General features: G+C 45.4%; 2 protein-coding genes and 1 long non-coding RNA gene across 7 annotated transcripts in view; 2 read left to right on the top strand and 1 right to left on the bottom strand.

Moving 5' to 3' along the window:
• The first annotated feature begins 20 nt into the window (after positions 1-20).
• SCPEP1 (serine carboxypeptidase 1) lies at positions 21-11,722 on the top strand. The gene is made up of 13 exons (XM_068913840.1): positions 21-187; positions 662-807; positions 1,626-1,715; positions 2,614-2,769; positions 3,275-3,349; positions 3,487-3,559; positions 4,569-4,606; positions 4,814-4,942; positions 6,335-6,419; positions 7,262-7,375; positions 8,028-8,165; positions 9,970-10,133; positions 10,273-11,722. The coding sequence occupies exons 1-13, from the start codon at positions 109-111 to the stop codon at positions 10,336-10,338; spliced, it is 1,353 nt and encodes a 450-aa protein (XP_068769941.1). The 5' UTR covers positions 21-108; the 3' UTR covers positions 10,339-11,722.
• LOC138061625 (uncharacterized) lies at positions 10,498-20,069 on the bottom strand. Its single transcript, XR_011135519.1, has 2 exons — positions 19,942-20,069; positions 10,498-19,292 (listed from the first exon to the last, which is right to left on the bottom strand). It is a non-coding gene; the product is annotated as an uncharacterized lncRNA (long non-coding RNA).
• RAB11FIP4 (RAB11 family interacting protein 4) overlaps positions 19,813-27,755 on the top strand; it is a 126,334-nt gene continuing 118,391 nt past the window's right edge. For 3 of the 5 annotated variants that reach the window (XR_011135518.1, XR_011135516.1, XR_011135517.1), the window contains exon 1: positions 19,922-20,144. Coding sequence is in view for 2 of the 5 variants with exons in the window: in XM_068913836.1 (XP_068769937.1) it covers positions 20,010-20,144 (135 nt within the window). In the remaining 3 variants the exon portion in view is untranslated. Of the gene's footprint in view, positions 20,145-27,755 lie in introns of all 5 variants that reach the window. The other 2 variants (XM_068913836.1, XM_068913838.1) reach the window with 2 other exon arrangements.

Here is a 27,755-nt window from a genome sequence, read left to right as displayed (position 1 = left end):
GGCGCGGGAGCCGCGGCCGCGCCCCCTGCCGGCCGGCGGGCGGGGCGCGCGCTCCCCTCCGCTGCGCGCGTGACGGCGGCGCGTGAGGCAGCGGGAGCCGCCGCCGCGATGGAGCCGCCACCGCGCACCGCCGCGGGGCGGCTGCTGCTGCTGCTGGCGGCGCTGCCGCCGCTGCCGCCGGTGGCCGGTACGGGCCGGGCCGGGGCTCCGGGCGCGGCTCTTCAGGCGGGGTCGCCCTGGGGGCCCCCGAGCCGGCCGCGCTGGCGGAGGCCGCCGCCGCCGGGGTGGGGGGGAGGGGAGAGAGGAGGCGGCGGCAGCTTCCTCGGGGCCGTGACAGGACTCGGTGTCCGCGCGGGCTAGATGGGGTCGCCGGGAGGGAGCCCCGGTTCCCGCGGCGTTTCCGGGAGGCCGCCAGCGCCGCCCCGCCCTGCCCGAGCGCCCGAAAGCGTCCCCGGCCGACGGGACGGGACAGGACGGCCGCGGCCCCCCGGCGGGGCCGCGATGTCCCTCCGCCCCTCGGCCGCGCGGCGCTGCCAGCGGTAGCGTTTTCCAGTGGACGCGCTTCTACTTACCGCGCCTCCGGAGCCCGTCTGGGGGCGAGCCGGCAGCTGATCCGCTGGTGCCCAGCTCCCTCCTTCCTTCCGTCTCTGGTGGTTTCCAGGTGCGGTACGGAAGCAGTCCCGAGAGCCCAAGGAGCTGTGGGGCTACGTGCAAGTGCGAAACAAGGCCCACATGTTCTGGTGGCTCTACTACGCCGACGGCCCCACCGAGGACTTCACAAAGCTGCCTCTCGTCTTGTGGCTGCAGGTGAGGTCTGGTGGAAGAGGCTTTACGACGAGTTCCGCTTTTCTTCCGCGCCCGGTTCAGCGTGAGGGGTCTCCTGCAGCTCCGCAGAGGTAGCGCTGAGGGTCGTCTGACTCTGGGTGACTCCTGACTAGTGAGCGAGGTGCTCCGGTCAGGGAGGCATAGCGAAAATACCATCCGTGCTTGTGGGGGGCCCTCAGCTGCTCACCTTCTATCGCGTCAAGAGCTTACAAGAGTAGATAAAGTGATTAGAGATTTAGGAACTTTGGTATATGAAAGCAGGTAAGGGAGACTGATTGTTTAGAGCTTGATCTCGTTCAATTGCGGGTGATAAGAAGCAGTGATATGTGCTCCACGTTCACCTCCAGCAGTACACTTCAGGAGTTAATGCTGAATATAATCAGAAAATGACTTGGTCTTTCTCCTTCTGGGTTATTCCTTTGGAGTGAAAGGCATATGCTGTACACGTTGATTAAAAGCGGTAGCTAGCACCCATTGGCATATAGCTAACTTCTGCATCCCTTATGAAGGGAATAAGGGGAACGGTTTTCAAACTGCACTTGCATAAGGTGATTCATTAGATGCTTTCACAAATGGGTCATTGCTTCCCTCTTACATCTTTGCCTTCAGAAATAGCATGTGTACACAAAATGAAAGAAAAGGAGGAAGAAAGCCTTCTTTGGAAATGAGCATGTAGTGCAAAAGATATTTTTTTATTTTAAAATATGTCATTCTACTGGTTTGCTTTTATTCTCCTGTCTCTCATATCCATACCATGCTGCCTTTTAACTTATTCCTCACTTCTTATCTTCCCCCCTTAGGGAGGTCCAGGATCTTCAGGCTGTGGATTTGGAAACTTTGAAGAGATTGGTCCATTAGACAAAGAAATGAAACCAAGAAATACAACCTGGGTATAGCAAAGAGTTCAGCTTCTAATTATTCACTGAAAGGCATGCTTATTGCTTGGGCAAGCAGGTGATTGCTAAGCAAAAATGCCCACAAAAAAGCTTTAATTTTAAACTCAGTAGAACTATGATATTTCATCTTGAAATAATGTGGTCAATAAAATGGCTTATCCAAATAGTCTTGCTAAGAAACGAAGAATAGGCCTATTCATTTGATTCGGAGACTATCTGGGCTTGCATAAATTTGTGAATTGCAAATGGCTGGGAAACTGAAAATAGGGAAATTCTAGAAAGATGTTATTTCAGATCATAGCTTACGGGCGTATAAGCAGTGGCTTCCAACTATGAGTCCAGTATGGCCTTCAAGGGACACCAAATTACAGCTGTCGGTGAAGTTAGAGGTTTATTCACCAGAAGGTTCGCGTGCTCTGCACAACCAGTCGTCTAATGCCTGTATTAGTCTGTGTTTCTCTGGATCATCTGGGTGATGGGTGCCTTTGGATGATGGGTGCCTTTCTTTCGCAGACCGGGCAAATCAAAAGATCTTATGTTGTACTTTATTTATGAGCTCTTTCTGCTTTGAGCCATGTTAGCCCTCTCTGTGCTGATATATTGGTTTTATTTGTACATTTGTAAGTGTATAACTAAGCATTTCCTGTAGCAATTTGACAAAAGCACCCAAAAGAAAAACTCATTGTTTAATTTCTTACTTCACATTCTAACAGACAAAAGTGCCCCCGTACCATTCTCTGATGTTAGACATGCACTTCACTTTTCTGCAAGTCATTTCATAATCAGAGAGTCAATGGCTCAGACGTTTATGCTGTCAAAACCAAAGTCTGCACCTACGCTCTGCTGGTAGCTGACCTGAGATTTCATGCGACCCTTCTTTCTGCTTGTACAGTTGCAGGCAGCCAGTATCCTGTTTGTGGATAATCCTGTGGGTACTGGATTCAGTTATGTAGATGACTGTAGCTTGTTTGCCAAAAACCTTACTGCAGTAGTCTCCGATATGATGGTTTTTCTTGGAGAATTCTTCAAGTCTAGGACAGAATTCCAGGTAAGTGATTTGAATTCTTGGATAGTCTCACATTTTTCTTTGCTTTTAGGCAGATCTCAAAAGAAAGCTAGAAAGAGGGCGTGAACAGCCTTCTAGATGGGCACTGTTTGCTACTAGGTAGCCCACAGCTGGTGGGAGGTACCGCAGGTATAACCAGCGCCCTCTGTTTCCCGCAACTCAAAAGTGGTATCTCAAATTGCTGTCTTGGGAGGCAGTTAGATGAGCAAAGGGGTGGATTATTGTGTCCATTGCTATCAGAGGAGCATGTAGGACCAGGGATGTTTTTAATTCCAAAATACTGAAGTGCCTGCTTCAAAACTTTCCCCAGTAATTACACCAGGAAGTTGTAGAAATCTCATCTTGCAAGTCAGAATCAGAAAACATTCGGTGTTTCGTTCTGGGAGGCGAAGAGCCAGAGCCCAGGGTCTGTGGGCCATTGGATAGGGGGTGGAGAGGGGGTTTGTTGTGCCCTGGGCCTAATGGGTTTATTGTCTTCTCTCTCCAGACCATCCCATTCTACATATTTTCTGAATCTTATGGAGGGAAAATGGCTGCTGGCGTTGCTTTAGAGTTGCATGAGGTAAGTAGTTGGAGGATCTAGTGCATTTTTCACTTAAAAATGTGGTATCCTACAAGTACTTAAGGAGATCTAAGTTCTAGAGTCGTGGACATCTAAGTAAAAGCTGTTTTTTTGTTTGTTTTCTCTGATGTGCCAAGGCTGTCCAAAAGGGGAGCATAAAATGCAATTTTGTTGGGGTTGCTCTTGGAGACTCGTGGATTTCTCCTCTAGGTATGTTCAAAATCTTCAGACTGTGTGTGTATGTGTGGTTGGTTTATTTGTTTGTTTTAATTGTTCCATGAGTATCTGAGTCAAAAAATGCCAGCCATGAATTAAATCTCTAGTGAGCCCGGTAAATCAAATCACCAAAAAGAAATATTTAAACATTGCAAGCTGTGACTGAAGAGATCTCCCTTTAGAACACATCCAGATTACGAAAGCTCTGAGAACAAAGTCAGTGAGGAGCATACTCGCATCTGAAGTGGGGCGGTAGCAAAATGTCCCTACAAATCTCTGCAGCCTCTGAAGTGTTTTGCTATGAGAGGGCTTCACTTAATGTTGCCACCAAATGTTGCAACTGAAGTGTGTGTTTGTTTTCACAAGAAGGCCTTGCGCTGGGAACTGATGTGCCTACTGATATGGAGGAGATAGGGTGTGTGTCTGCTGAAGGACAAAAAAACAAATTTAAGGATTCTTGGCCCTCCAGTGCAATTTGCAAGGGCAGCCTCCAGAGACTGTCTGGGGCATGAGACAGTATCAAGCTAACTCCTGCCTATCTTAGAAGGATCAACTGATCCTTGAGACTTTGTAAATTATCTTTAAAAATTTGTTTTATAGCGAGGGTTTTTTTTTCTGTAATGTTTGCAAATAGATGAGATTAGACAATGCCCATTGCCTTGTCAGATATATCCCCATGTGCTAGCACTGTGCGGCAGTACTGGAGTTCAAAACACTTTGGTAAGAGTGTCTGTCGATTGCTTCAAATTTCACTGATTGATGTACAGGGAGTTAATGGCATTGTGGCTGTTTTATTGGTTCTCAGGATTTAAAAAGAGCCTATTCTGGGGTATATAAACTTTGGGCTAAGCTGAGCTGACAGTACCTTTTTACTGGGTAGTTCATCTCCATAAGCTTTTTGTCACAGTTGTTCTTGCTTGTGTATCTTGCTATGATAAAAGGAAAGTAAAGGAAAACTCTCTTGCAGAAATTTAGACGTTTGAAATCTTTTCTGTTTCTCTAGATTCTGTGCTGTCTTGGGGGCCCTACCTTTATAGCACCGTAAGTACCTTGTTAAACTCCCCTGTTTGCATTCACTGCTCTGGTTCTCTGGTGTTCACCTTAGAACTTGTACTGCCTTATAGTATAAATGGACTTTTTTAAGGTCAGCTCCTAGTCAGTATAAAAACCCTAATGCGTGAAGATTGTTAGTGAGAAATTAGCACTGAATTATAACTGAAGCTGTCCTCCTCTGTGTTTGTTCTCCAGTCTCTCCTTGATGATCAAGGTCTAGCAGAGGTGACTGCTGTTGCCAAAGAGGTAATGGTTGCAATAAACGAAAAACAATACGGACTGGCCACTGAGCTCTGGAGCAAGGCTGAAGGTATCATTGAAGAGGTGAGATCTTCTTCAACCAATGTTAATAAGTAACTGGTGCTTGTAGAGGTACACAACTTCAGGTTACACTTTGCTATGAGCACTGGATGGGCTTGCGTCCTCCATCTCCCTGTCCCCTCATCTCTGCCTGTACGCGTTTTATGACGATGCTGATGCAAAAGAGCTGTCTGCTCACTGCACACCACAGTCAGACTAAAAGTTTGAACTTAAATGAGCCATGTCTCCTTAAAAGCTGTATGTCCTGAATGTTGAAAACTGCCTCCAGCAAGAGGCATAATAATTTGAAGTTAACATAGATCTATTTGAAGAAGTATAATAGGAGCATAAGACAGAAAGAACTTCAAGTAATGTCCTGTTATTGTACAGAACTGCATCTTGTTACTTAACCAAGTTCCAGCTTAAAATTGAGTGCACTTTTACTCCTATCTTTCCTGTTCGAGGGTTGCTACAAAATCTCTCTTTCTCTGCGTTTTAGTACAAGTAAGGCTCTGGCTTCCTAAAACTGAAAGATTAGTCCTAGAACTGCTTCCTCTTCTCTCTCACTCTCTCCCTCTTTTTTGTTTTGTCTTGTGACTGACAGTGCTTTGCACATGGTTGGTTTCACTTCTTACTGTTGAACTTTGGAAGGAACTTCTGGTTCCTGTTTTGCCTTTCTCTTCAAGTCTGTCTGTCTTTCCCAGCTGCGATACAGCCATAAGGGTGCAAGCACTTCAGTTCCTTTTGGCTTGTTATTGCAAGCTGATTTCTGACCTTCAGAACATTAAAGATTCAGAAATTGAGTAAAGGGGAGCTTCAAAAATCTTGAGTAGCTTCTCCAATGGAAACACCAATCACACTTTTTACTTTGGATGGGGGCAGTCTGCTGTCTGGATCAGAGCTGCCAGTCCACGATTCTTGGACCTGTCCAAATGTCAGCAGTCCCAACAGAGGGATGACCGATACCAGTCACCGCTCTCTTGAGGAAGCGTTTGGGTTGTTGAAAATTGCAAGTTAGGAGGATGTTGAGCAACAAGCTTTATCGGGCCAGATCTAGCAGAACAGAGCATCTGAGAGCATCATCCAGCACTGAAGCTCTCTCTGTAGTGAGCGGTGTGAATCTACAGCCATTTGCAGGGTGTGGGACTTTCTGAAGCTTCACATCCGTTTAAGCGAAGTAAGTAACATCTGTAGCATCACCAACATGTGAACAATGAAGACTTGAGAAAACCCTTCCCCACTTCTCAAAGCAAATATAGAACCAAAGTTGTTCCCTAAATATCTTCCTGAGATATTTAGGTAGGCAAAGAGGCAGGTTGCAGGGTCTGTACTAATCTCTTTTCAGAAGGGAGTCTGTTCCTCTTATCTGAGAAACGTTTTTATTACAGTGTTACTGAAGTTATTTTGTGCTTTCAGAACACAGACAATGTGAACTTTTATAACATCATGACTAAGGATGTTCCAGAAATCAAAGCAAGCGAACAAGAAAATCTGCATCTCAGTAAGTTGTATTTAAGAACTTGAGAAAGAGAGCTCTGTATTTGCATTCCCATAGCTCCAACTCTGATACAGCCTCAATTTAGCACATCCTTAAAATGGGGCCTTCAAATCTAAAGGATGTTGATATTCTCCTGAAGAGAGCTTGCTTGTGCTTGCATAAATAGAGATAATTAGGAATGTGGAACAACCCTTCTGTAGATTATACCTCCACCTATACATCCTACATGCATTACTCTGAGGAATTAGTTAGTGTAATTGCTGCATAGTTTTGTGACTTCTAAGTTACTTCTCTTAATGTCTTTGATTTCTATCTTCAAGGTAGGACACGAAAATGTCTCGTCCATGCAAGTAGTCCGATTAGGCTTTTTTGCTCCTTGATGCTTATGTATGAGCATGAAAGTAAACAAATTTTGGGGGGTGTTTTGTTTTGTTTTGGTTTTTTTTTAGTTCTTGTTCTGTGTCTGTTAGCTTCAGTAGGGAAGGTGAACAGCACAGTTTATTCCCAGAAGTAAAAGACATTGCAGCTCAAAACTGGTCTGTTGAGAAGAAATTATCTGTGCCAGGCAGCTAAATCAGAAGTTGATCCCCTGAAAAAAGTGCATTATTAACCAAAACTAGAAATGGATAGTTGGGCTCTTCCCATATTATCGTCTAGCCTAAATAAGGGCTGACTTCAGTGGTTTCTACTGCTTGCATTTTAGAAATAAGCGAATCTTCCTCTGTGGTTTTATATCTCCATTAGGAAGGAGTTTGTTGGACGTGACTATAACACTGAAAATTGTTATCTCTGCAGGATGACTGTATTAAATATGCCACTAATCAAAGCATTTTCTTTCTTTTCAGTTAGACTTTATCAACGCCATGTCAAAAATATGCATAAGGACAGCCTAAACGATTTGATGAATGGACCTATCAGAAAGAAGCTAAAAATTATTCCAGACTGTGTGAAATGGGGAGGTACTTTCCTGTCTTCTAGCATGAATCTAATAAGTGCCATATTGCTTCCACAGTGTCACGATCTGTAGGAAGATACTTTGATGTCTGTAGTAAGCAGTCACATTAAATTGTCATTATCCTTGGGCCTAAGAGGAGGATGTGCTCTCAGAAATGAGCGTTTAACAGCAGTAGGAGCAGCCATAGTTCTGCTTCCATTTGTGGTGTTTGTATCTCTCTTTAGCCTAGCAGCTAAAAAAAATGCAGAGGGAGGAAGATGATCCCCTGTGTTTCAGCAGCTGATTTCTGTCCATTGCTCTGCCTTGATGGAAGAATTCCTGTCAGTTTTCTCTGCCAGAAAGCTGGTATCATGTAGTGCTGTGTGGTGTGGAGGGAGGGGTATAAAACAGAAGGGAAGGGTTAAGGGATGGATGCAAGTTCCCTTGTGTGTGCAATGGGAGCCAGAAATGACAATGCGATGTGTGAGCTGCAATGGGAGCGTGGTTGGTTTCTGGTTCTCTAGTTCCTCAGACTGATAAATCACTGGCTGCTGCTCTGTGCTAGGGCTTGCTTTTATGCAGCCATAAGCCAGGACCCTTGCCTAGTTGCTTGTGTCCTGCCTTGGGTATGACATTCTATCAGTTAATTTTTTTTTTCTCTTTCTGGCTCCAACTAGGTCAGTCCAAAGAAGTCTTCATAAACATGGCTGAGGACTTCATGAAACCAGTCATTGATATTGTTGATCAGCTTTTGGCAGCGAATGTCAACGTTACAGTCTATAATGGGCAGCTGGATCTCATTGTTGACACCATGGGTAAGGGGCTTTTTGGCTGAGGCTGGGAACAGAACGCACAAAGTGCAGCACATGCAATCGCCAATAGCACGTATACCTGGATCTCTTGTGCAAATCTCTGTCCGACCATCAAAGCTTACTTCAGTCATAACTGAATAGCTCTTACTATGTTTTCTTTACATCTCCTTGAGAGAAGCAGTTCCTTTACTCTTCCCCCCCCCCCCTTATACAGCTGAGGAATGGATCTACAACATCAGTAATTGTTTTGCTTCAGTGAAGCCCATATTATGTTAATAAGTATAGTAACATATACATTAATGTATATATTAATATATACATATAACAACATACAATATAACATTATATTAATATTATGTAAGTATAATATTATGTTAATAAGTAATTAACATAGCTAAGAATTGACCTAATTCTTCAAGATAGATAAATGTATGTGTACACTCATTCATAAATGAAGAGAGAGGATAGATGAAGATGGAGGCTGCCCTCTGTTCTCCTGCCCTGCCTTGAAATCTCTGTTCTCTGGGGCAAAGACCGCCTCCTGCTACAGATTTGTGCAGAATACAGTTCAGCCTTCAATGAAGAGCAAGCAGGTGCCCGGGGAGATGCAACAAGAGAGCTGGTAATTAGTTGGGGAGGGGCGCAGTTGAAGAGCGACCACACCTGCTGCTTGATAATATGTGTAGGCGTCTGCACCTCTTGGTTGCTCATGGGCTTTGTTTGTCCCTTTGCTGCTTGTAAGGTGCAGACTTGATCAAGTGGCAGCTGGGGGCCAGGCCAAGTGTAGCTGGAATGCCTCGTGCTGTGAGACTGCTGCACTCTTATCCGTTTGCCTTTTCCTGTTGATTTAATAATATGCAGTCGCAAGCTGCACAGACATCTTCCTGTACTGTGAAAGGCTTTATCCTTTGGATCTTCTTCCCCACTGAAATATTTAAATGCCCTTCATGAACAACATAGCAATCAATAATTCAGGAAACAGAGTATTTAGCCTGTCAAAACAGATTAGCAGCCAATTTATCATATTTTGAGCTAACGTTGAGCTGCAGTTAATGTGTAAATTCCTCCAGTAGCTCAGGGGCCAGGTAAGAGTAACAACCTTTTTTCCCCGAAGTGTCCTGGAATTTATGTCTTTTTGCTGTCTTGACTGTCACCTTCTCTGGCAGGCATCTGAAAACAGAGAGCCTTTCAAGGCTCTTCTTGCGCAGTGACTAGAACAGAGAAGCAGTGGCCTATGTGGGAAGCCTCTTTTTTGGTCCCCAAGAGGGGACTCAGTGTGGCTGATTCTTCTCCATGGCAGAACATTCAAAAAGATACTTGAGGAATGAAGCAAAATATGTCAGAATTGCTAGGACTGCAGAGCATCTACGAGGCATGATTTCATCCAGGTTTCTACCCAAACCTGTCTACTGTTGGTTATTAACACGGAGCATGAAGACAAATGCCTGTGAAACAATCCAGCTGCTGCTGAGAGCACAGTTGGATTGTGGAGGGGAGCAGGGCAGTGGATAGGGACTTAGGGAGCAGGATTTACTCCTCCTTCAAACAGTAAGAAAGCAATCACAAATCACATGTGTTTTCACTTTTCCCCTTCTTCCTCCACTGGTTTGTTCCAGCTTATCGTGGATTGTTCACAGCCTGGGTCATTTTCTAAGCATAGCAAAATTGTTTTTAAAATCTAACACCTAGAGACTTTCTACTTGCCCTACTGTGGTGGTGTCTAATACAGTAGAGATCCAACTGACTTGGGACTCCCAAGTGGCTACATCAGTATAAATATCAAACAACTCCATTATCTCTAACTTAGGCCAGGAAGCATGGATCCGGAAACTGAAGTGGCCTAATTTGGATCAGTTCAGCCAGCAAAGGTGGAAGGCTCTGTACGTGTCTCCAGAGTCCACTGAGACAGCTGCTTTCCACAAGGCCTATGAGAACTTTGCTTTCTTCTGGATTCTTAAGGCTGGGCACATGGTAAGTAATATGTTTCTTGGGGTAGAACATACTTATTGGCAAGAAAGGTAGCCTAAGAAAACTGAAAATACACGTATTAGTTCTTGCTGTCTGCTTCTTCATAGCAGCTGCTTATCGTGTGCTCTCATTTCTGTGCTAGGTACCATCTGATCAAGGAGAGATGGCACTGAAAATGGTCAGGATGGTGACCCAACAGAAGCATTAGGGAAGGGGAGGCCAGCTGGTATGGCTTCTTGCTGAATGCCACTGCTTTCACAGAACGTGAGTCCAGAATGAATAAGCTGCAGGAGGAACGACTGCTATTCAGACTTGTGTCCTCTCTGATCTCGCTGATCATGCGCACAAGCGTTTATGGAAAGGCCTATTTCTCCTTGAATGATTTGTTGCTTTTGAATTTGTAAGCTGTGATAGCTGCCTTAATATTTCTCATAATGACTCTTCCAGTGGAAACGCCACTGTCATAAACAACTTGCTTGGAGCCTTTGCCTTTGTTTGGAAGGACTTTTTTGTGCTTCTGTAAAATGCTGCCCTCCTCTGAATGCCCTTTTGTCTAAAAATCTCTTGACTAAAGCTGACTGGCTTCCTGATAGATTTGATCCTCTTCCTGTCAGAGAGCAAGCCCATTTCGTTAGGCCATGGAACGTGCCTTTCTTCATCCTCAGGCCTCTGCTTGAGTCATCCAGCTGGATTAGAAGCTGAAGACATGGAGCTGGCGGGATAGAAGACCTGCCCTAGAGGATGGTACATCTCATCTCGCTGAGGTGCCTGAATTAGGATCCAAAACTCTTCAGGCTTCCTGGGCTATGGAGAGAGATAAACGCTCCTAGAGGAGGATTTGACCTTTTTCATCTGACCAATTATTTCTTCTTTTTGTTCTCATCTTTAATGACCGTCAACCAAAATGTAGACTTTAACCTTAGCACCTAATAGCATATCCAGTGGGAACTCCTGCTTTCCCTTATGCTGAAGCAGAAGCCCTGTAACACCCTCTTCTCGAGTAGAAGAGAGTCCCAATGGACAAAAGCATCCGACAAGCTTCTGAATTTAGCCTGGGGAGTGGAAAGGAGAGTATTACTTGAGGAACAATAGCATAATTTTCAAAGACAATAGCCTTATTTAAAAGAAGATATATAAGCTAGAACCGATATACTTATCCATATTTTTCTAGACCTTTAAGTCTTGCAGAGACCTATTTACAACAATTTTTATGTTATAGTGTCAAGAGAAGACTTAGTCAGACTTCATTTGACCTTTGCAATGGAGCACAAAGTGACTGGTCTTTATCTGTGTCTGTAGGAGGCACAACATCCTGTTCCAGTTGTTGGAATCCTAAATAAATAGCAAACCCTCCAATTTCTCCAGTAACTGAAACTATCACGAAATGTTTAATAGTGTTGGCTTAGCAAGGACTGAGTCATAATGCTGTGTAAACAAATATACAGTCACCCAGCAGCTGGAGTATCAGTGCCTGATAATTGCCTTCCCTTTTTCTCTGCTTGAACTATGTTCATGTGAACTTTGGCAATGCAAAACCAGATTTTTTTTTTTTTAAGACACGTTTTTCAATAAATGCAGTAGATCTTGTTTAATTCTTCTCTTTTGGGCATCAAGTCGATTGCAAAACGAAGATAGAGAGGAGATTTTCAGGCAGTGAAATGTAAAGCCCCTGCCAATGGGAGCAGATGCAGTCATGCTTAAAAGAGAGGGAATGGTCCAGGATCGTGCTCCGCTGTGTGACTGCGTTGCATAATGAGGAACATGGGCCCTGGGGACTGGAGCCTGTCTAACTGTCCCCCACGGAATACACTCCTGCACAGGATGAGGGGCAACCCAGAAGGGCCAGACAGGAGCATAATAGCATTTGTTTCTGTTCTTTCTGGTTGCATATTAGATGAACAAGAATGAGAAGGGTTTTAGAGGTATGGAAACATGCATTCTTGGAGTATTTTAAAATAATTTGCCAAAGAATTAAGTATCTCTAAACCTGGGCAGTTTAATTGGCTTGTAGCCTTCAGTCCTGATATTTTATATAGAATACCTTGTATTAGCCCTAAATAATTAATACTATAGGGCTTGGTAGACGGAAAGAATTGAGGAAAACTGTTTCTCCAGAAAGCAGCATTTACTGCTATTCCTATGCTTTTCTATTAAATGAGACATTCACTCGCGTGGCCTAGAGCTTGTGCTCTGTGGTAGGCCTGATGCACCTCTTTCTTGTACTGCTTTTGTAGTTTCTGCAGATTCTTCTGTTGGCAAAGAGACGGTTTGGGGGGTCGAGGGGGGCAGGAAGACATTCGGAGAAGGCTTGTGCTAATGACTTGTTGGTTTTAGGGGAAAAGACAAATCTAAGTATGTTAAAGTGCTTGCCTGTGGGGACAGGCTTCTGAATAGTGTCCATTTAAACACAAACATCAAATAAGCAGCAGTCCTTTAATATCAAGGAGAATTCCTTCCTTTTATTTCACCAAAGGCTCTCTAACTGGTGTGTCACAGCTCCAGATCACCAGAGAGGTAGGTCACCTGTCCAGCAGATGCTGTAGGAAATATGCTGCTTTGAAAGGAATTTGAGTCCTGCTGTGTTTATGATTAGCAGTGACGTACTTTGTCCATTTTGATTTCACGCAGCATGCTAAAGCAGATAAGGACTGTCACTTGGCAAATCTGTTAGACTGAATCGTGCTAAATATTAATAAGATTTTTTACAGATGTAGGAAAAGCCCAAAAGAAAACAGTTCAACATTTTTCTATCTACAGCTGCAGGCTTTGATTGCCTAGGTAGCCTGGGAGCCACTGGCTTATTTTGCTCACCATCAGTTGAGGATAATTTCCATAGAAACAAATCCAGCTGTGTTAAAAATCAATAATTCAGCACTGCCTCTCCAGCACAAGCAATTTCAGCTCTGTAGCTCTCTGCACGTTTTTTTGGAGTCTGGGAAAAAACCTAGAAGCGATCCACCGTGTAATAAACAACTGTCCTTGTCCGTCTTTTTACCTACTGCTTTGCTGGATCTGGGAGGATGTAACAGGAAAGGGTCACCTAATGCAAACTCTCTCTCCCCTCACAGCCTCTGGTACATGGAGGATGTTGGATAGGTGACCTTTGGTCTAGCTGTTACAGCTGTACCCATGCAATAGAGCTCTTTGAGAGACTGGCAGGGACAGATGAACACAGGAGGTAAGAGACCTGGCACGTTTGCCACCACAGGAGTATCAGTGCAGGCACCGTACCTATGTCTAATGCAGCAAATCTGGTATGAGATGTTTTTACTGTAGGAAGAGTGAACCACGTAAGCTGTTTCTAAAGGGAGCTTGGCACATAATGCTCATTGATTTCATGCCTGTAAAAGTTTGAGGCTTAATAGTGGGCAGATGTATGCTGAGCTGTCTGTCTTTTGGGGGAGGGAGGGGAAGATGAAAGTTTTGAAATGTTGCAACATCTGCTTATCTTGAGATTCAAAGACACAACAAGGGAACATCTGTGTTACTGAGGCAAGATGGAAATCTTGGAGCACTTCTTCATCGTCAGACATGTTATGTCTATTATCCTGTAAACAGTCTGCTGTATGGCACAGTAATTTGTGTGTGTCAGTTCTGAACTCTGGGGTATGCTGATGTTTTTCCAAAGGGGATTTAGTGAACAGAGTAGCAATTTATCGGACCTAGAGACAGCGAGGGAAGGAATAGTAATAATTTGAGTAGTGCACCGTTCATGCTTGCAAAGCTCCTCTGCAAACTGTTTGGTATTTGCTATGTGATAGATTTGATAGTTAGTGAGTAGCCTTAGCTCTTCTTGAGGACCAAATGTACTATTCTGGCCACTGTCTGTGTGTTGGTTTTCTCTTTTTTTCTGTGGCTATAATGCTGTAGGAAGATTGGGGGTCTCCAGAAGCTAAAAGCATGCAGATACCAAATGTCTCACCATGGCTCTGCTGTTCAGCATCTCCAGCGAACATATTACACGGATTTGAATCCAAAGTGCCCTCTCAGCCTGGCTGGGCTTTCGACATAAAACTTGCTCATGCAAAACATTCACTTCAAAGTCGGTTAGGCAAAGGCAAGTGCAGATTCATGGAAGACTTGAACAAGACCAGAGTGACTGTATCACAGGGAGGCAAAAACCATACTATTGTTGACTTTCCCTGGTGAAACTGATTCAAATCCAGGAGCTTATTTCTCTCTGCCCCCCAAATTTTGTTCTCAGTCTCCATATCAAAATTCATAGGTAGACCTCATGATGAATAGGGCAATGTAGGTTTTAAAAAGCTATCAATCATCTGAGCATAAGAAGCAGCTGGAAGAATTCCATGTGCAAGCTGCAGTCAATAGATTTGATCATTCCTTCCACAATCATGTTTTGAGGGAATTACAAAGGCTGCTATGACCAGCCTGGTTGAGCTGCTTTTCTAAGTGCTTCTCTGTCCCAAAAATGTCCTTTTCTGGACTATTTCTCTATAAACGAGCTGATTGCAGGCTGTCATTGAAACAGTCAAACAGTGCTCATCGCTATTAGCCCTAAAGTTAATTTGGTCTACCAATGGGCGTGGCAGTAATGGTGTTGCACCTACGTTCTCTTGCATAAATATTTTTGTGCTGTCCTTTATCTTCTTATTAGTCAGCCGACTTGGACTTAGGTCATACAATCTGTTTCGAGACGCAACAATCACTGTTTGGCTTTAGCATCAGTATGGTGTATCATGTTCTAATTTTATTATGTTCCAGATTTTGTTACTAAATCCAGCAGTATATGGGAATTGCATTCCTTGTAGTCAAATATACTAAAATCACAGATGGCACACAGTTATTCAATTGTGCAGTTTACCTTGAAAAGGGTAAAACAAGTAAAATTTTATAAACTGGTTTTATTTGAAGCATCTCAGGAATGAGGGACAACTTACTGAACGGTTCACATACTGTGTGAGTGCTATGGGTGAGTTACCTTAAGCAAAATATGCTGTCTGGCCTGTAGGTGGCTTTCAACATACTAGCCTTGTATTTTAATAAAACATGTGAGTGTGCAGGGAAAAGACTACAGAGTTCACTTCTGTAACACAGTGGTCTTTCATTTCAAGAGTCAGGGCTGAGGTTTGTTAAAGTTCTTTGCTTGTTAGAGCCAGAGCGGAATAGTTGCGTGTCTTTTGACCGAGCTCTTTTGAGGGACAGAATTTGAAAATAAGCTGATTGTAGCAAGCACACTAGGTCTCATTTTTACTCGGTTGAATTCTTAATATCCAGAACCATTTCCAGTTCCCTCCCAAGTTCTCAGCTATATAGAACAATTAGGAGTATTAAATAGCTGGTTGTACCTAGCGTCTCCTTTGAAGAAATGAAGGCTGGAGGTCTCTTGTTGAAACACAGAGGGACAGAATTGACCTAGTGACCTGCTGGCCGTCGGATGTTTTCTTTTGGTAGCTTCTAGCATGATTAATGATTTTAGGAGGTTGCCAGATGCCATTGCACATTATAATTGAAGCAAAGGGAAGTCTTCCCCACTGCTTGGAGCTCTTCAGAGAAAAGCTGATGGCTGCCGTCCTCTCTCTAACAGAAGGCAGCATGGAGGCTGCTGGCACGCACCAAAAACAGATAGGTTTGGTCCGAGGTCATTTAGAAGACTATGGGATTTCTTGGAACAGGAAGACAGCTTACTTTATTCCATACCATTCATCCATCTCTGTTTTGCAGACGATTTTGGTACCAAACACAGTAGCCTCACCTTGCTACCCTGTGACAGCTGGCCAGCAACTGCATTCTCCTGTCTGGTGACATAAGTGCAGTGAAGTGGGTGACCGCTTGGGGGAGTAAGGAGACCTTCAAATACCATGGGAACATGTTGGCAATAGCATCTATCTGTTGTTGCCGTCCCTGGAAGTACCTGGTCAGCACTTGGAAACAAGTTGTGAATTACCAGTGGAAATGGTTTGATGTGAACGAGCACTGAGGTTTATTTCATTTTTTTCAATAACTTCATGGGAATAGAGATTTGGTCCCCCATTATAACAAGGCTTCGTAGTTGCAAAAACAGCTACGCTAGCTGTTGTTTTAACTAGAAACATACCATTCCACGTTGTCACGTGTATTTATCAAATGGCGTATCCTCTGCCTAGGCTGAATTTTTTTCAATAGTGTCTCCGAATGTAGTGTGTGCGTTGTAAGAAGAAACGTGTAAGGCACTGCTGTGTTTTTTGAGGTAACGGCAGCTAGCTGCCTAGTTGAGCTTATCTAGCCTTTGATCCTGCGGAGACTCATGTGTAGGCTTAAATTCATAATCTGGTAACAGTACTGTTGATATCAAACAAGGCAATTCATACATACTATGTAAAAATAAATCGGTACATAAACCTTTATAAGGTTAGGTCCTTTAGTGATAAGAAAACCTCCAAGCAAGACCCCTGCTTGTTGAAATATTTCCCCAAAATTTGCTGATTTTTTTTCATTAAAAGTTAACTGGTTAAAATAGAAAAAAAATTGGGGAAAATGGCAGTAAAATTCAAGTTCCTTGCTTCTGTGCTATATCTGTTTAAACTAGCCTGAGAAAACTTCATTACCTCTTAGGCAATGTTTTACATTTTCAGCCAGGGTAGAAGTAGTAATAAGCTAGTTCTTGTTGCCTGTTACTTGTTGTTCATAAGACTTAAGATCAAAGAGAAGATCCAACTAATGAAAAGTAATAGTGATAAAGCCACTTAAAGACCAGGAGACCAAAGCATATCTGTATGTTGCTAATCAGAGCTACATTTGTTGACTGGAAACAGGACTTTATTCAAAACATATTAAAAGTTACTATTAGAAGGCTAATATTCAGTGAGGGTGATATTATGTATATGGCAAAGAGGATTTATGCTAGGAAGCTGTTCTGAGAGGCTGGGTCTCAAGATGTTGCTACTGTATGTTGGAATGCAACCAGAATTGTAGATAAGGTCATCAGCCTTGGGGAATGCAGTCCTTATGGGCTGTTTCTGGCACCAGATTACAATTTGCTAAATAAGTAGAAGTGACATTGATGGAAAAGCTGCTGATTGTAATGAAATTCTCCAAATGCCATCCACGGCCTGCAGCTTTCAATGAAATATTTCCTCTCAAACTATTTATCCTGAACAGGCAAATATGGCAGCACCACCGCAAATCATATTTCAAGTTCAGAAACAGGATTCACAGCATGTAAAATGTTTTCTCCACATAGTGTACAATTGAAACAAAGTTGTCAAACATCTCTAATTTATTAAACAACAATTTTGATATACTAGCAAGGAAAAATAGCCCATTGGTACTAGCAGACACATCCTACTGAGAACTGGAGAAGCAGAGATCAGCAAGGAGTGACAACTGTCAGCAACTACTGACAATAATAACCTTCCCCTTGATTCAGCCTTACGTGCTGTACCTTGCCAGTGCAGCTGCCCAGCAAGTGAGTGTGGCATGTGTTCAGCTCAGTGTCCCAACTTTAGCCCATTTTGGGCACTCCCAGCTTTCAGATCCTTGACAGCATCTCACATTCCAGTTCTCCTGTGCTCAGCACTGTCGCATCATCTCCCAGCAGTCAGATCTTTGCTCATAATATTCAGCTGTCTACAATGACAGCTTCTACAGCCCCTTCGGCTCTCTTATCAGCTTTATTCCAGAGCCCTCTGGCACTCAAGCTGTGTGTGGCAGTTCTCAGATTTCTGTACTAGCTCCTCAAACTATCGAATCTATTCTTGAAACTTTCTCTCTCTCTCTCTCTTTTTCTTACAAATAATGCAAGATGGATACACATTTTTAATGCTGGTAGGTTTAGTCTAAACCAATGTTGCCACTTCCACTTTTCCTTCTTCCTTCAGCAGCAGACAGATGAGGGCCAGAATTAGCTAGATTCGATGAGACAGAGAACATGGCCCCTCTCAGGTGCAGGAATTTCTCCTCTGATCATGACAAACAGGAAAAAGTCTGTTCCTTTTTTCTTCAGAATATTAAGCGTGACTCCACTTTCCCACCTGGGACTGCACAGCTGCCCATCTGAATACAGAAAGGTGAGTCAGATGGTGCAAAGAGGCAACCTAAGACAACCTGAGCGAACAAGGTGGGACAGTGACACAGCTGTGCTCTGAAGCTTTGAAGGGGTTAAATTCCACTTCAGAGGAGTTAGACTAACAGTAGCTGATTCCACGTAGGTATGCTTTCCACGGCTCTGAGGGCTACCAGCGTATAATTTTTTTGAGTATTTTCAATGGGTGCCACTGAGGGGGGTCTCTTAAGCTCAGTTCCCATATAACCTGAAGATATGTTCACCTATCCTGAGATAAAAGCTAAATGTTCTCACATCTGAGAATCCTGCTTTAACTAGACAACTTCACAGAGGTTTGCTGATCAAATACTTTGCTTCCTTTTTCTCTTCCAGATCTCCTTCATCTTCACATCTCTTCATAAATTCTTTGCTTCCCAAGGGTCTGATCTGATCTCTGTGCTTTGCTGAGTTTCTTCCAGTCTGGAAAGACCCTTTTGTACATCAGCAAGGGAACAGGAGAACTCTTTTATATTTGTTGTAAAATTAAAGGAAGGTCAAGGTGGCAGGGGCTCTGGAACTAACTCTTTATGTCTAAGGGTGGCTATGTGAGGAGCTTGTACTCCTAGTACAGCGTGTGCTGTCACTGTGCCATGGATTGACAACCGATTTACAGCCTACAGGGCTGTCAAATCAGCCTCTTCCTGAACATTAAATTTGCACATAAAAGGGATGAGAAACATATATTCAAAGAAACATAACTTTCTGAGGAGAACACTACTTCTGATTCCTGGAAAAGGGAAGAATTTGAGTGGCTGGCTTTAATTAGGGTATTTTCAGGGTTGCTAAGGGTCAAGTGGACCTCTCATTACCAGAAGCAAATGGACAGATACTGTCTCAGTTGAAAACCTGCACTCATTGCCACTTCAGGTGGACAACTTTATCAATCAGCTACAGATCATCACTCAGCGATGGGGTGGTCGCTTGCGCTCGGCACCCGCAGTGGTAGCAGGGGAAGAAGTCCTGGCGGAGGCAGCGCGTACCTGAGCCTGAGCCGTGCTCCTTCCTCCGCCAGGTGCTGCCCTGATGTTCCCGGACTGAGGCACAGTGCAGGAAACGGACTCCTTCCTTGTCCTCTCCCTGGCACCTCGAGGCTGTGGCCTTAAAAAGGAGCCCAAAATGACCTGAGAAAGATAAGGGACAGAGCAGAGAGATCAAATTAAGACCCAGGCTTAATTGTCCCCTCACACCCCCTCCATGCTGTGTCCCCTCCCGTCTCCCCCCTCCGTGTCCCCTCACACCTGCCCTCGTGTCCCCTCACACCTGCCCCCCGTGTCCCCTCCCGTCTCCCCCCCTGTGTCCCCTCACACCCCCCCCAGGTCTCCTCATGTCTCCCCCCCCGTGTCCCCTCCTATCTCCCCCCGTGTCCCCTCCTATCTCCCCCCGTGTCCCCTCATCTCTCCCCCCCCGTGTCCCCTCACACCCCCCGTGTCCCCTCATCTCTCCCCCCCCGTGTCCCCTCACACCCCCCGTGTCCCCTCATCTCTCCCCCCCGTGTCCCCTCTCCCCCCCGTGTCCCCTCACCTCTCCCCCCCGTGTTCCCGCTCCCCTCCGTGTCCCCTCACACCCACCGTGTCCCCTCACCTCTCCCCCCCGCCTCTCCCCTCAGCGCGGCGCCCCCTGGCGGCGGCCCCGCCCCTGCCGGAGCGCGCGCTCGCGCCCCCCTCGCCGCCGCCGCCGCCGCCCCGGCTCTGCCCCATTGTTCTCCCTCTGCCTCCGCCCGCTCCCGCCGCCCCCTCCCCTCCGCCCGCTCCCGCCGCTGATGTCACGCACCCGCTGAAGGCGCGCGCGATCATGGCCGCCGCCGCCGCCGCCTCGCCGCCCGCCCGCTGACGCCCGCCATGGAGCCGGGCAGCCTGCTGCGGTTCCTGCGGAAGCTCAAGGAGGTTTTCGACGTGTGCGACGAGGATGCGGACGGCTTCATCCGGGTGGAGCACTTCGTGGCGCTGGGGCTGCAGTTCGGGCAGGGCGAGGAGGTGAGCGGGGCGCGCCGGACCCGCGCCCGCCGGGCCACGGCCCCCCCTTTCCCCCCCCTCCGGGGGTCCGGAGCCCCCCACGGCCCCCCCTTTCCCCCCTCCGGGGGTCCGGAGCCCCCCAGGGCCCCCCCTTTCCCCCCTTCGGGGTCTGGAGCCCCCCCAGGACCCCCCTTTCCTCTAGGGTCTGGAGCCCCCCCACTCCCCCTTCCCTCCGAGGTCCAGAGCCCCCCAGGGCCCCCTACCCCTTCCATCCGGGGGTCCAGGACCCCCCCCCCGTTCCCTCTGGTTTCCGGAGCCCCCCCAGGACCCCCCGTTCCCTCTGGGGTCTGGAGACCCCCAGGACCCCCCCCTTCCCTCAGGGGCCCCAGGGCCCCCCTACCTCCCCTTCTCTCAGGGAGTCTGGAGCCCCCCCAGAACCCCCCCACCTCCCCTTCTCTCAGGGAGTCTGGAGCCCCCCCAGGACCCCCCCCACCCCCCTTCTCTTAGCGGGTCTGGAGCCCCCTCACCCCCCCTTCTCTCAAGGGATCCACAGCCCCCCCCAGGACCCCTCCCCCCTTTCCTCCAGGGGTCCAGAGGCCCCTCAAGGCACCCCAGAGCCCCCCAGGGCGGCCCCAGTCCCCCTCCCGCTTCCCTCAGCATGGCCTGGAGCCCCCTTCCCCGAGGCGCCTTGAGTCCTCCTTCCCTCAGGGAGCCCCGAAGCCCCCCAGGACCCCCCCCTTCCCTCAGGGCCCCCCAGAGCCCCCAAAGCAGCCCCGGCCCCCCTCCGCTCCGAGCCCCCCCCAGGCTGGTCTGGCTCCTGGGCGCGCGTCCCCCTCCTGTGCCGTGACTCCCCCTGCCAGCCCCTGGGGGGTTGCTTTTGGCCTTTTGGTGAGGTGTTTTTCTCCTGGTGAAGGCACGTTTTTTCTCCATCCTTAGTGGGATAACGGGGGGGTTTGTGGCTCACTGGGGGCCGCCCCGAGCACGGGGCGAGGTGCGCTGCCTGCCTTGGCCCGCTCGGCGTTAAAAACACGGGGTGCCCTCAGGAGCCTCGGTGAAGCGCGGCAGCGTTTTGTCCCCCAAGCGCCAGTCCAGGTTTGCAGCAAAACCTGCAGATGATGGGTCGGAAGCAAGGACCCCATCCAGCCCGTCAGTGACACTGTGTAAACCTGTACTGGTCTCGCTGGAGCCGTTACGTCAGCAGGACCACTGTAGGTCCATGACATCAGTGTAAAGGAGAGCGGGATTCAGGCCAGGATCTGTGAGGGTAATGACACGCATGTGGTTTGAAACAGTTCCCTTGAATGAGTCAATAAAGGGTTGTAGCTCCGACCAAATTCAGCAGGCGAGAAACGCTCACTTTCCCTGCAAGACCTCTCAGGACATTGCGTTTAACTGTTTGATGCTTCACAAAATGCCCCAGCGGTTGAGGGGGAGGAGGGTCTGGACAAGGGTGCTTATTCAGAAAGCTGATAAGAGGAGTAAAAGTTCAGACGTCTTAAAGTGCAATAAAAACAATTAACGTGAGGGGCCTATAAAGAGGTAGTTTATAAAGGGATGCCAAGCAGGCACCAACACCAGGCTGAATTCACAGTAATTGTCAGAGCAAGTTACTCATTTCTGGCTCACCACTGGTAATGAAACACAGCTTGTGAATGAAATCAGAAGACCAGGAGACAGAAGGCTTATTGCTTGCCGATAGTCACAGATCTGTTGAACGTTTTCTTAATGAGAAGCTAGAGTTACTTGTTTTAATCAGCAAAATAAGGAGGAGAAATGAGTAATAGTAGGGAGCTTTATTGATTTCTGGTTTTGTTTGTCTCTTGGTAAGATGTATAATTTCGTGTAAACTCATGGAAGGTGTTTGTAAATCCTTATTGCAAGATGCATTGCATCAGGTTTGCTTTTTGCACTGCTGTGTTTATCTGGAGGCAGATCGGTGGCTTTCTCCCGCAGCGCTGGGGAGGGCTGGTGCAATTCCATGGGCTGTTTTGCAGCAGGACAGCTGTGGTGACCACAGTAATTCTTTCTGGCCTTATAAGTCAATAAGGCTTTGAGAGAGGAGCAGGTTTTGTAAGATCTAAAGGAGGATTCAGGTGGTGGTCTCATAAGCTTAGAGTGAAGTGGACTCCACTAATTGGAAAATGCTTAAAAGGAACAGGGAGGAAGGGGAAACTGGTAGCCCCAATAATAATGGTGGCAGAAAAGTGTCAGTTGCGAGCTGTGGTGTCTAGATTTCAAGAGGGGCTGGGCTTACCGGGCAAGTACTAGAGAAATTACTAGTGATGAGAAATTCATCCTTTTGCGTTTTCTTCGGTTGTTCCAACAGTGTCATTTACAAGATATTTGCACATTAGAACACGTTTGATTTCACTGAAAACCAACTGTACATTTAAACATGCTGTACTTTCTGGGCCTCATCCAGCTCAACTCCCTTTACATTCAAAGGAAATCTTTCCTTTGGAATCAGTGAAAGATTGATTGACCCTTACGTGCAAGTTTTTTGCCCCTTCTGTTTACGTCATTCACTTGGCCACAAGAATGATCTATTTTGCACTGTGAATAATGACCCTGAATAATTTTGATACTCGTTAGCAGTAGCCCTGGGTCACGTTTACGAAATGAGAGAATATTTGTCAGTTTAGTTGTGCCAGTCTGATACACGCAGACTTTGACCTCTTGTCTACCTTCCTGGAGCCACAGTCATCCAAAGTTTAGAGTCTATAAATTCTTAATATCAACTTCACTTGGCCTTGTGGCTTGGGTTGTGTAGGGCATTTGGCCTTTTCTGCTTTTTCTTTCCATTTCCTTTTTTCTTCCATTTTTTTTGGTGTGTGTGTGGGGGGGGTCAATGTGATGAAATTTATCATTCCCAAAAGACAAGCAACTATCTGAAAACTGCCCCAAGGGAAAATATTGCAGCAAGGCAGCAGCTTCCTTCCTGAGCAAAGCAACCCTCACCTGCAGACTCAAAAATCATAGAAATGAACATATCTGATTAACTTTTTTTAGTATTTTACTTTTTTACTGCCTTAGTGGGCTCTTGAGGCCTCTGTTTCTAATACATTATTACTCTGTAGATTTTTTTTGGTTGCATTTTTAATATTGGACCAACCCAAAGTGATGTTGTCTCTTCGCCTGCTGTCGTTCAAGAGCATGGAGCCATGATCATCTTGTCTGCTCAGGACTTGGTTCTTAGCACTGACTCTGTAGCAGCAACCACAGGCTTCAGCTGAGGTGATACAACCACAGAGAAAAGGAAGCCCCTGCCCTGTAGTGCGTGTAGCTCAACCAGAGATGACTTGGACTGTGGCAGTTTGGCAGAGCCAGAAGCAGAATCAGCTCACCAGATCCCTGCTTTGGTACCTGAAGTATCAGCAGACCAGGCCAACTGTCAAGTCCTGCTTGTCTGTAACAAGTAGTTGTGGAACTTCCCATGTTTCTAAGCACTTTGGCGTTTTGGCCTGTGTTCATCCCACCTCACTTGCCTGACTGTAGGTGCTTAACTGGCCTGTCTAAATCTTCCTCTGTTGTCACCGATGAGCAATCGAACACCTAGAGGGGGTAACAGGCCCCTAGGAAGGTCCCTTCCTTCAGAGGTGCCTCTTTATCTCTGCTGACAACAGAAACTTGTAGCTGAGACATTTTTGTTCAGGGCTTAAAAGTAGCGGGCTGGCTCAGGCCTTGCTTTCCTGTTGAATGGTCTCTCTGCTGTTTGTGGGGAAATGTGAAGAAAGACGTGAGGGGCTGTTTCCTAAGCGACAAGGCTGGATGGCATGTAGTCACTAGCTACAGAAACACTTCACGTTGCGTTGGGAAATGCCAAGAGTCGCTCGCCATCTGGTTCCCTTTCACTGGGAAAATAGCTGTGCTAGCAGCCAATGTGTCTTGAAGCATTGTGAGCGACATGCTCAGCGAGCCCCAGATCTGGCAGTGGGTTGTTTGAATGTGTATTTCAGGGTAGTGCCAGTTGATGTTTCATTATGTCAGATTCGATTTAAATTCTACGTTCCATTTTCAGCAACAAGTGAAACAGGCTAAGCATGTTAACTACTTCTTTTTGAGTGATATAATCACCTTTTGGAAGGGCACAGACCATGCAGGTGCTTAGACAGCAGTCTTTGTTATGGTAAGATCAACAGGTGCTCATCAGCTTGAAGCAATATCCCGCCTGAGAGAGAACCCGAGCAGCTAATGAAACCTACAGACCAATATTAATTACTCTTGTGAGTGGATAAGGACTCTCACTTGAAATCAATGGTTTGCCAGAAGTAACCAGTAGTTTCAGAAATAGCTGAAAATGAGTTCACACATTTCATATGAACAAACAGAACTTTCTAGCTAAAAGAAACTGTTAGATTTTTAGTTTCTTCCATTTGATGAATATCCACGTCCTGGGCCGTAATTAAAGGTATCATCCTTGGACGCAGCCTAAATAGTAGATGGTGGCTGCTGGCTGTGTTTAAAAACAGTCCTGACAGCCGTGCTCCATCTGACTTGCTCTCAGATGTCTCCCGGGGGCACCTGCTAGAGTCAGGCTCTAAACACAGCCCTTCTGTTGTGCCCACTCCATAACTGGCTTCTCCTGCAAAGAGCAGGAGTGCAATTTCACTGCCTAACGACCTGGAGTCTTTCTGAATGGTCTGGGTGAATTTCAGCTTCTCCCAGCCACAGTGGTGCCGTTCAGAGTTGCACCACGGAGATGAACAGACTCACTGCAAATTTCCATCGGTGGGTGTGCTAGTAGAGATCAGTTCATTGCTAATGTGCAATATACCCTGGCCTTACCTGCATGCATGGAGAAAAAAGATGTTGCCACTGAGACATTAAAGGAAGGGTATTAGACCATGACCAAGTGATACTGCTGTTCTCAGGATGGAGGCAGAAAAGAGTTATGGCTTCTTTCTTCTATACTTTTCCTGGAAATAATTGCTGAAAGAATAAGTAAAATACTTGCCTAGATACAATGAGGATACAAAGAGCAATCCTATGTGACAGTGTTCTCTGGGAAACAGTGAGGTTGCTGCACGTTTATACTCCTTAAAACTAATTTGCTAATGACCCAGTTATTGCATATCATTTAGAATGACTTGGAAAAAATGCAGTTCTGAAATAGTATGGTGGGGTACTTAGGAGATTATGGATTAGTCAAGGTATGATTGCTGTAGCTTTCCTAATTCAATTCAAACTAGCAGTGCGGTGGGTTTAGAATAGCCTCTTGGTATATCCTAAAACCAAGCGCGTATTTCCAAACACCTGACATAAAGCAAGCTTATACTTACTCACTGTTAATGAAACATTTTCTGTGACATTGTTATGAAGAGAGAAGCTGTAGGTTTGCTGTGCATTCATGAGTTTAATTTGTTATGTAATAGATTTGCATTTCTAAGGTAAGAGCTCTGAGAGGGGGTTACGTGTGTAGTTAAGAATTGATTGTTGGTGTATTTTGGGATACAAGCCAGTGATCAGACATAGTAAGTTCTTGCTAAGGGCTAAAGGAAAAACAAACGATTTCAATAGCAATTCTTGGTGTTCTTATTTAAATGACCTATGTTTTTTTAACTCCCTCAGAGTTTGCTTTTAGTATAGCTACAGTGGTTTTATGTTATCTTACAATTAAATGCAAAAGTAAAGGAAAAAAAAAAGTATATGGTCAAGCATAGAAGACAGTACTACATCCCTCTGTACAGTACTGAAGGTGATGTACATGATTAGAGAAGTTAAAACATTGAACTGCCTAGCAGGACAGGATATTTTATATGTAAATTTTTCTCCCTTTTTTTTTTTTCCCCCTCATGCCTGATTCTCCATGCTGTTAAGTTGTAAAATCGGTATTCTTTGGCTGTGACATGCCTGCATGTTCTCCAGAAATTTGCTCTTGCAAATCCTGGGGAGGATTTCAGATTTCTAGCACATACTGATTTTTCTACCTCTAATATGATTAAGCTCTGAGAAGTGAGCTATGCAAAACTGCTGCAATGAAGGGTAAGTTTTGGAAGGGAGGGACAAGCCAGTGCCTTACAGTATTTCTGGGGATGGTGCCCAGGATAATTACTCCTGGTTACTAAATTGCATGATTACCAGCAGTTTAGCACAGTTCACTCATATTCTGCAGCAGCACTTTTAGAGCAACAAAGTGGATAAGAAATAATTGCCTTATAATGTTTAGATAAGTAAATAGGATTTTGTTATTCTCTGTGCAGTTCACAATATTGTTTCCTGTTAATTTTATCTCATTCTAATACTAAACATTCACAAGCTTTTTGTAATCCTGGATTTTTACTCTATAAGATAACCAGACTAAATCAGACTGTCTGCTCAAGAGCTAGAAATGAATTCCAACAATTCTTAAAATATGCAGTGCTCTGGGAGTCATACATACCTGCATATGCTGCTGAAAAAATACCGCTCCGTGCGCTGAACGCAGTTAACTCAGTGCAGGGTGTGATTAAGGAGATGAATGGTAGCAGGAAGCATCAGGCACAATCACTAGTACAGTAACATATGGTTCTACAACAGCAGTGTGAGTGTAAACAGAGCACTGTGTAATACATCTCAATTCCTTTCTACTCAAGATATAATTAAAGGGCCTCACTTGGAGAGAGTGCCAGTGCTTCCATGTAACTATAAATGTTGTTTTCATGTTTTGAATGCAGTTAAAACCAAAAATAATAGGGCTTCTTCCTAAGCCTTGTGTCCTGTTCAGTTCTACAGCATGTTCCGCCTTAAACTGAGTGACAGCAGTGAACTGTGAGGTCCAAGTACCTCAAAGGAGACAGGATCAATGAACAAGACACAGACCTGGAAAAAATATATTATGTTCTTTACATTTTAAAGCTGCTTTGATGATTTACTTTTGGTACAGCTATGATGGCATTACAGTGTTATGGGATCAAGTGAAAAGCCTGGAGATGCTAGAGACTTTCTCTCTTTTCCTGAAATCTGAAAGAAAGGTACTGGAATCGTCTGTTCCAGAGTGCATAGACTGTTAGCCTGGTGGGATGGGGGGTTTCCACCAAGATATTCTAGTGTCGTTCCATCCACCTCCTGATGAACTGACCCCCTGGTGGGATCCAGATGGCTTTGGGAACATGGTATATTCTTTCTCAATGATAATTCTGTTGTTATGATAAAAAAAAAACCCAGTAACAAATGCGCATACAAACAGCTTTGTTCATATGTTTCCAGGGTATTAGTAGATTTGAGAAACTATCCCCAAATATAGTTGATTTCACTATTTGTGTAGCACGTGAATATACAATCAATGGAATATATTTTACTCCATTAAACCATCTGATGTATATGTTAGGATACAGTAGCTAATACCGAGTCAGAAGGTGAAATGCCACAGAGGTGTCAACACAGAGGCAATTGTTCGTACTTACCCTTTTCTCCTTGTGCAATAGTCTGTTCTGTCACCATAAAGTAGTACAGAATCTTCCAGTAATGGCACTAAGGCCACGTTTTTCAGTGTTATTAACTATTGGGAAGAGCAGACAGCTGCAAGACTCTCATTATAAGAATTTCATTGCAGGAGTCTCTTGTGTGCTGGATTTGTGCGGTATTGTGTCCAAATACAATAGCGTCTGCTCGGAAGCTGGCTGCAGGCAGCTGAGGAATGCAGTGTGCTCCCGA

The sequence above is a fragment of the Struthio camelus genome, chromosome 19, assembly GCF_040807025.1.
Source record: "Struthio camelus isolate bStrCam1 chromosome 19, bStrCam1.hap1, whole genome shotgun sequence".
Classification (NCBI taxonomy): domain Eukaryota; kingdom Metazoa; phylum Chordata; class Aves; order Struthioniformes; family Struthionidae; genus Struthio; species Struthio camelus.
The sequence above is the reverse complement of the archived record's forward strand: the minus strand, read 5'-3'. Positions and strand labels throughout refer to the sequence as shown.

Coding starts and splice junctions, on each gene's coding strand:
- SCPEP1 (XM_068913840.1), top strand. CDS start 109: ATGGAGCCGCCACCGCGCACCGCCGCGGGGCGGCTGCTGCTGCTGCTG. Junction 808..1,625: donor CTCTCGTCTTGTGGCTGCAG/GTGAGGTCTGGT, acceptor TTCCCCCCTTAG/GGAGGTCCAGGATCTTCAGG. Junction 10,134..10,272: donor TTCTTAAGGCTGGGCACATG/GTAAGTAATATG, acceptor TTTCTGTGCTAG/GTACCATCTGATCAAGGAGA.